We start from the raw sequence: 8,715 nt of genomic DNA on the forward strand, positions 1-8,715 counted from the left end.
CCCCCCCCCCGTGGCATAGTTGGGTTGTTGTTAGCATTTCATGGTGGTAAACATCCTGGGCTCACATCCAGCCAGGCTGCCCTCCTGAATTTATTACCACCCCTCCCACCCCAAGTAATGCCTAACACTGTTTCTTAAAAGTGTTGCCAAATTGAACCTTTTTATAATTTTTAAATCTTTGTCAGTCTGATAGAGATTTTGTTTGTTTTTGTTTGTTTGGACCACTATTAAGGTTCCTTAATATTGTTTAGTGTGTGTGTCTGTGTATTTCTTTTTTGGGGACTAGAGAATCTATAAATCATTTGACCTTTTTTTTTCCCCCTTTCAGCTGTTTGCTTCAAGCTTGTGAATCGTGTGCATTATTTAGACCTTAATTCTAAGTGTCCCTGGCTTAATTTCTCTGCCATTCTTAACTATAAGCAGGCCTTCCTCCCCTTTGAGTTCTTTCCATTGATCTGCTCACTAGTGGGGAGCCTGTAAGGTGTGGTGGCTTTCCCTGGCTGGAGCTTCCTCAGGAGTATCAGGGATCAAATCTTTAAGCTTTTATTTGTCTGACAATGTCTTTCTGTTGTCTTTGCATAGAACAGTAGCTTAATGGGCTCACAGGTCTCTTCTGGAGGTCTCCTGGTCCACCTCCGTAGGCCGCTGCAGCCTGCAATATTTTTGGGGTCCTGCTTGGGAATTCCAGGCTTTTTCTTACCAGGTGGCTTCTCCATTTGTATTTGAACCACTAACTAGATGTCACAATCCAGTTTTATCTCTGGTTACCTTTCACTTTTCACCAGGGATCTACAGGCTCCCCCACTCATTCCCACTTGATAGTTGTGTGTTCACTTTAATGAGCGCTGAATTCATTTATATCTAATAGGAACTCTTGGTGTATTATGGTAAATAACATCTTGTGGAGGGAAAAGGTCACAGATCTAGGGCTGTAGTTTTCTGTCACAACCTACTGGGCTGTGTTGGTATTGGGTAAAATGTCCATTAGTTTCCCCCTCTTTTTGTTTCCTTTCTTATTTAAAAAAAGGGGGGGGTACGCCTGGGTAGCTCAGTGCATTAAGCCTCTGCCTTCAGCTCAGGTCATGATCCCAGGGTCCAGACAGGGAGCCTGCTTCCCCCTCTCTCCTGCCTGTCTCTCTGCCTACTTGTGATCTCTCTCTCTCTCTCTCTCTGTCAAATAAATAAATAAAATCTTTAAAGAAAAAAAGAACTATACTGGTTATTTACTGTTAACTATACTGGTTGTTATACTTAATGAAAAAAAAAAAAAAAGAACTATATACTGGAACAGTAATTCTAAAACTTTATTGGTCACAGGATCCCTTAAAAAATTATTGATGATCTCAAAGAGCTTTTGTTAATAGGCATTATACTGATTATTTGAATTAGTATTAGAAATCAAAATGGAAATTTAAGCCACAGCTATAGGGAAGGACACATTCCATTAATAAGCCTTCGGGGCAAGGTGTCACCCTACATTAGGTGGTCTCTGGAAAGCTCCACTGTGCCGTTTCTTTGATCAGAATTGAAGAATTTGATGGGAAATGCCTTGGTTTGCAGAATTTGTGATCTGAACCCACATCATCTCAGGGCCCTTATTTTACTGTCGTTTTTCAGAAGCTCCGCTAACTGCTCCTCTGTCTGGATTGTCCCCTAGGTTTCCTGTAAGGAGCCCCTGCTGGTACACCACACCTACCCGGGGCTGTCCACCTGACTGCCCCAGACTCCGGCAGCGGGGCCCCCGATGGCAGTGGGCACCTTCCCGTGAAACCTGCCAAGCTGGACGCCACAGCTCCGCACGACGACACTTCGGCCAACTCTGTGCCCCCTCTGGAGGCGTGCAGCCATGCAGTCGTAGCCTGCAGCCCGGGCATCCCTGAGGAGCACTATGTAAGTGAGGCTGTGGAAGATGCTCCCAGCTGCAGAGGGTACCGGGATGCCTGCACCATCACCGGTAAGGGGGCCTTTTCTGCCTGGGGTGGGGTGGGGGGCATGGGGTATGTGGCCACAGGAGTCATTGGGGGCAGGTGTGAAGGGCCGGGGAGGACGAATGGAGTGCGGAGGGTCTGAGCTTTGGGATGGCAAGAGCGAACCATCCAGACCCAACATGAGATGAAGAATTGCCCTGGAGGTTAGGATGGGAAATTTTCTTTCATAATTTAATTTATTTATTTGACGGAGAGAGACACAGTGAGAGAGTGAACACAAGCAGGGGGAGTGGGAGAGGGAGCATCAGGCCTCCTGCTGAGCAGGGAGCCCGATGTGGGGCTTGATCCCAAGATCCTGGGATCATGACCTGAGCTGAAGGCAGATGCTTAACAACTGAGCCACCCAGGTGCCCCAAGGATGGGAATTTTGGACCCTGAGCAGCTTGCTTGGCCTGTAGTGATGCTGGGTGTAGTTTGGCTCCTGCTCCTCTCGCGGAGGCTCCATTTCTGATTCTCACATAAAGGCAGGTGGAATGGAAATCACACACGACTGCCTTGTGGGGATGCAAACATGGGGAGCTGCTCGTGGTGCCCGGCATCTGCTGCCAAGGCTGGCTTAGATAGCGCTTCTTACACGTGCCTGCAGCCGTCATGACTTCCCCGTGGCCCAGGAGCAGAGTTTATCCCACTGGAGCTCCTGCTTGTTGTCCCCCCCACCCCCAGGGATCATGGGGATGAGTGCTTGGCGGGGCTCCGAGCAGATGTACTGTGGGCTGGTGAACTCAGACAGCAGCAAGGAGTGTTGTTAGAGTCACATCTAGATGCCTTCATATCAAAGTTCACCCCAGTTCTCGTTTTGTCTGCAGTGTTTACTTTTCTCCTCCTGTTTGAAATAACACCCAGTGACAGCTGAAAATGTGCAGATTTGCTTCCAGTAGCTTTCGACTGATCTGTCTCACAGTTAAGCGTGGGGGATCTCCTGTATGTCAGGAGTGTCCCAAGTATAGTGGGCCAGGGGGATGGCCCAGGATCCCAGCCTGGGGGCCTCGCCCTTGGGCTGAATTCCTGCCCCACGAGTGGCCCTCCATCTGCTCGTGCCCTGAATCCCACCCCTGCTGGCCTGCCCATTTCTGGAAGGAGACATTTCCTGCACCTTCTCTCCTTCCACGTCATCCATTTCCCTCTGCTCGGGGAGCTCTCCTCTTAGCACAGAAACATGCTATGATCTCTCCCTTTGTGAAGAGAATTGCTTGTGGTCCTCATGGCCAGTACCGGTACCCATGTCTCTGCTCCTGTCTGTGCTCACTGCAGTTTCTCTTCTGTGCTCACCTGCACCTAGGGCGAGCAGGGCATGAGCCTACCATTCCCCTAGCACTGAAGGCCTTGTCAGTCTAGGGGTCTGTATATAGGCTTCATCTTTTTGCCTTTTCAGGAGGGCTTGACACTGCTGAGCACTCCCTTCTGGAAATCTGGTCCTCCCTTGGCTCCCTGATTCTCCTGTTCTCCTACCTTGCTGAATGTTGTTCCTCCCAATCCTGGGGATGTTGGAGGGCCTGGAGCTTAGTCCTGCTAGCCCCTCCCTCTCTCATTAGCACTTGTGCCACAGGTGATCTCCCCCAGGCTCCAGGATTTAGAATCTGCCCCATACTGACCCCTGTCTAGCCCCTGTCCTCAGACTAATCCTCTTCCCTGGAGGCCAGACATGTTGGTTTAAAGCCATATACAACATCTTCCCCTTGGGTGTCTGTGGGCATCTTAAACTTGAATAGCTAAAAGTGAACCCTTTCCCACTTAGGCCTGCTTTTCCTGTGGTCTACCCTGTCTTTATAAATGGTACTTTTGTCTTTGTAGTTGCCAAGACCAATCGCCTTGGAGGCATTCATGATCTCTGTATTTCTTTCACACCCCAGTTTGCTGGGAAGTCTGTTGGCTTGGTCTTCACTGTGTCCAGAATTTGATGGTTTCTCACCAGCTCCACGGCATCTACCCTGTCCTAGGCCACCTTCCTCTTACATCTGGATTACTGCAGTAGCCTCCAAATTGGGCCACTTGCTTCCCTGCTTGCTTCTGTGAGGTCCATTCTCCGTCTATCCACCAATGATGCTTTTTAAACACACAGTCAGATGATTTCTTTAACTCATCTGCTCCAGACCTCCAGTGGGCTCCTGTCGGATCATGGCCAGTGGAGGTCTAAGTGACAGGGCTTTCTCACCTCTCTGACTGTCTTCTCTGTGCTCACTCCACCCCAGACACACTGGCCTCCTTGCTAATCCTTGGACTCACCAGGAATGTGCTGCCTCAGGACCTTTGTTCTTGCTGCTGCCCAGCACCTGGATCACCTTACACTTGATATCCTCATGATTCCCTTTTCACTTTCTCCAAAGGGGATTTCATTAGAGGCCATTTTGTGACTGCCCTGAACAAAGAATGGTCCACTGCTACCTTTCCCCTTCTCTTTTTCCTGCCTTACCTTCCTCCCCAGGCTTAGTCATGAGTTATTACTACATGTTTGTTTTTTAGGGCAAGGACTTTGTGCAGCCCTGAATCCCAGTGATTAAAATCATACCTCATGCAGCCAGTGCTTGGCAAGTGGTGTCTCTTCTCCCCTTTTTACAGGTAGAGAGACTAAATCATGAGAGGTTCAGCATCCTGCCCAAGATCCTTGAGCTTGAGGAGTGAGATTGGAGTGCATGTCATGACCCCAGGACAGGAGTTCTGGGCTCCCCAGGAATACAGTCCAGTGGGGTGGTCAGATGAACGAGTGAAAATGGATGGTGCACCGCAGTCAGCACAGCGATAAGCATGGGCATATGGGAGCACGCTGAGAGGAGTGCTTGGCCAAGCCTGGAAGGGAAAAGTTTGTGGGAGGACCCAGAAGGCTTCCTGGAGGAGGCAGTGTCCCAACTGTGTCCTCACTTGTACAAGCATGTGAACTTAACCCCTGGGCTTCCAGTGGAATCTGTGCCAGCGAAATCCAGGAAACATCCAGCCTGTTGAAGTAGTTTCACTTTCTCTGAACGTGACAACCAAGGACAAAGAAATGGTCTAATGCAGTGCTGGAACTTCAAACCCCATAGGGCGTGGTGCCTGAAGGCTCTTTGCTGGGATGCTGGTGGCAAGCCGGTGGGGGACAGCTGAGCCGCAGAGCTCAGCGCTGTCACACTTGGCAGTGGCTGAGTGAACAGGACTATGAGCACAGACCCTGTTTCATGGTCAAGGTGCTGGACGGCCGGATGGTGCAGGTTCAAATCTTACTAGAGGGTCATCGAAATAGTGAAAACTATTCTCGGAGAGACCTGGAGTGTCCCCAAGAATGCCTCTCCGCCTCCAGGGGCTTTGCCAAGTACAGTCCCGGGAGCCCACTTGGCAGCAGGCCTCCGGTAAATACCCTCCGCCCCCGGTTCCTAGCGAGCAGTGAGGTGAACAGCAGACCTTTTGTTCCTTTTTCATTTTTAGGCAAAGCCCAGTGTCTAGCACAAAGCCCTGCTCCCCTGCCCCCCCCCCCCCAACTTAAGGATATCACATTTTGGGTGCGTCATTTTCTCTTTGGGGCGGTTTAACAAGATGAGCCGATAGGGTGCCCAGGCTGCCTGGAGTTACATAACCCATTGTGCCTCCAGAGCAGCCACAATCTTGGGATTTGCCCCAACAAGCAAACTGAGAAAGCTGCTGAGGGAGGCACAGTGGGGTGGCTGTGCTGAGGTCTTGCCCGCGCTGGGGTTCTCACGGAGAATCATTCCCCTTTCTCTCTGAATTGCTTTTGGAGTGGATTTCTGTACATGGCCTTGGTACTTCGGTTCGGGCAGCCCGTCGGGGCCCAGCCTCTGCCAGGACTCTGCCAAGGCGAGCTCATTCGGACAAACGCATGTGGTAAGAGTGTCTGCTGTTTGTTTTCTTTGTGGGGTGGCCAGAAAGAAGAGACCACAGGAGAAATAGTGTCTCTCCTGCCCTGTTTTGCTTGGCATATGGTGGGGAAATTGCAATATTGAGTCATTGAAGGGCAGAGCCGAGGGTCCACAGAAGCTGGACCCACCTTGTCCCCTCATCCCAGAGGCTCGGGTGAGGCAGTGACATGGGGTTGTGAGGACAGCTCTGAGTTGGGACCAGGCCTCCTAGACTCCAAGCACTTTCCCCCTTGTGGTTCTTTGTAGCAGCTAAACAGGGAGGGTCTTCAAGCTCCCCCTTCCCCCCAGCTCTTACCTCTCCAACTCTTCGATTTTTCCGAATCCTGTGTCTTCATCCTGGTTTCTCAGAACCTAACCTGGCATCTGGGTCAGCAAGGACTTTTCTGAAAGGCGAAGGAAGAACAGTTAGTGTCTCCCTTCCTCCCCTCTCTTCTCTGCCTTTACTTTTTTTTTTTTTTTTTTTTCCTTTCTTTCCTAAACATGCTTGGCCCCGTCCATACCTCTGATCCACACCCCAGTGATGGAGAGCGTGCGAATCATCTGTGCTCTGGCTTGTCTCCCCCACTGAGGGAGCAGATCAAGAGTATGATGATGGATGAACGTCTGGTGTCTGTCCTGTCTTCCTGCTCTTAGCAAGAGTTGATTGGGCCCAAACCCAGTAAACTGAGAGGTGAGACCCTCTTGGCCTGTTTGAATTGGTTCAGTTTTCAGGACATTTAAGAGTTCAATGAGAGATGATGGGGTCCTGTGAGTGTGTGAGTGTGGGGGTGGGAGGGCTATGTAAAGCCCTTCAGGCATGTGCTGCGATTCTCTTCAACCAATAGCTCCGCAAGGCCAGCATTTTGTTGGGGTCCAGGCTGAGAACTGGCTCCAGCTCTGAGCCCCGGAGGCAGGCAGACGTTGAGCTGACCAACGGTGGCCCCCAGAGAATTGCTCCCACTCTGCAAATCTACTGTTTAGGATTTGTTCCTTTTCTGTCGCTGGCCTAAGCCATCAAACTTGATGATGCTCTGAAAACATGCTCAGAGAAGATATTGTGGACGTCTTTTTTTTTTTTTTTGTTTTTTTTTTAAAGATTTTATTTATTTATTTGTCAGAGAGAGAGAGGGAGAGAGAGCGAGTACAGGCGGACAGAATGGTAGGCAGAGGGAGAAGCAGGCTCCCTGCTGAGCAAGGAGCCCGATGCGGGACTCGATCCCAGGACGCTGGGATCATGACCTGAGCCGAAGGCAGCTGCTTAACCAACTGAGCCACCCAGGCGTCCCTGTGGACGTCTTTTATGAGTTCAGTTTAACGTCTTGTCTGTTGGTTCTTGTCTAGCGTAAAAGTCCTCATGTTTCCCGTTGAGAAGTTTAGCCTGAATGGTACTTGGCTGAGTGAAACAGAAAAGAATGGACAGTGAAATATCCCTTCTTTAACATGGTGAGTTGTGAATTAGCATCCAGGGAATGACACGTTTTCTAAACTCATAACTTGGACGTGTTCTTTTTTTCTTCATAGTGGAATCTGCTCTGTTGAGCAGTTGGTTTTTGTGCGTGGAATGCAGGAGGAAGGCCTCATATGATGATTTCCGGAGCTAATGTGTAAGCTTCAGCAAAACATGCAAATGTTCACATCTGTCTTTTAAACACGCTCTAAGTTATTTTGGAGGTCCGCAGCGGATCCTCCTTCCCCCTCAGTCCCTCATCGCCAGGGGAGTGGGGAGAATATCTGTCCCACAGGGTCTTCGACAGACCTTGTAAAGTCTAGGCAAAATGTATTAGTAAGATTTTTAGCATGTGATCTGGAATCTGTAATTCCAGGTGCTTGCTATCTATGTATTTTTTTTATCCTCCGATTTGGTTTGCATTTTAAATTTGAAACAAGTTTTGAACATATCCAATGTATTCCTGTTAGTCTCTGACCATTTTTTTTTTCAAAGATTTTATTTATTTATTTGACAGAGAGAGATCACATTAGGCAGAGAGGCAGGCAGAGAGAGAGAGGAGGAAGCAGGCTCCCCGCTGAGCAGAGAGCCTGACGCAGGACTCAATCCCAGGACCCTGGGATCATGACCTGAGCCGAAGGCAGCTGCTTAACCAACTGAGCCACCCAGGCGTCCCTGTGGACGTCTTTTATGAGTTCAGTTTAACGTCTTGTCTGTTGGTTCTTGTCTAGCGTAAAAGTCCTCATGTTTCCCGTTGAGAAGTTTAGCCTGAATGGTACTTGGCTGAGTGAAACAGAAAAGAATGGACAGTGAAATATCCCTTCTTTAACATGGTGAGTTGTGAATTAGCATCCAGGGAATGACACGTTTTCTAAACTCATAACTTGGACGTGTTCTTTTTTTCTTCATAGTGGAATCTGCTCTGTTGAGCAGTTGGTTTTTGTGCGTGGAATGCAGGAGGAAGGCCTCATATGATGATTTCCGGAGCTAATGTGTAAGCTTCAGCAAAACATGCAAATGTTCACATCTGTCTTTTAAACACGCTCTAAGTTATTTTGGAGGTCCGCAGCGGATCCTCCTTCCCCCTCAGTCCCTCATCGCCAGGGGAGTGGGGAGAATATCTGTCCCACAGGGTCTTCGACAGACCTTGTAAAGTCTAGGCAAAATGTATTAGTAAGATTTTTAGCATGTGATCTGGAATCTGTAATTCCAGGTGCTTGCTATCTATGTATTTTTTTTATCCTCCGATTTGGTTTGCATTTTAAATTTGAAACAAGTTTTGAACATATCCAATGTATTCCTGTTAGTCTCTGACCATTTTTTTTTTCAAAGATTTTATTTATTTATTTGACAGAGAGAGATCACATTAGGCAGAGAGGCAGGCAGAGAGAGAGAGGAGGAAGCAGGCTCCCCGCTGAGCAGAGAGCCTGACGCAGGACTCAATCCCAGGACCCTG

The 8,715-nt window shown here is 49.0% G+C and overlaps 2 protein-coding genes across 7 annotated transcripts in view; both read left to right on the forward strand.

The window, feature by feature from the left end:
* LOC132010470 (serine/arginine repetitive matrix protein 1-like) overlaps nucleotides 1-1,880 on the forward strand; it is an 82,662-nt gene extending 80,782 nt beyond the window's left edge. Inside the window, exon 3 of the mRNA XM_059388316.1 lies at nucleotides 1,658-1,880. Coding sequence (XP_059244299.1) covers nucleotides 1,658-1,880 — 223 coding nt within the window. The remainder of the gene's footprint in view (nucleotides 1-1,657) is intronic.
* The window catches only part of TRAK1 (trafficking kinesin protein 1), a 118,974-nt gene continuing 111,946 nt past the window's right edge, over nucleotides 1,688-8,715 (forward strand). For 2 of the 6 annotated variants that reach the window (XM_059390736.1, XM_059390737.1), the window contains exon 1: nucleotides 5,632-5,798. In XM_059390736.1, coding sequence (XP_059246719.1) covers nucleotides 5,708-5,798 — 91 coding nt within the window. In that variant the 5' untranslated portion in view covers nucleotides 5,632-5,707. Of the gene's footprint in view, nucleotides 1,955-5,626; nucleotides 5,799-8,715 lie in introns of those variants that run through there. The other 4 variants (XM_059390735.1, XM_059390729.1, XM_059390730.1 and 1 more) reach the window with 4 other exon arrangements.

Source organism: Mustela nigripes, chromosome 2 (assembly GCF_022355385.1).
Source record: "Mustela nigripes isolate SB6536 chromosome 2, MUSNIG.SB6536, whole genome shotgun sequence".
Taxonomy (NCBI): Eukaryota; Metazoa; Chordata; class Mammalia; order Carnivora; family Mustelidae; genus Mustela; species Mustela nigripes.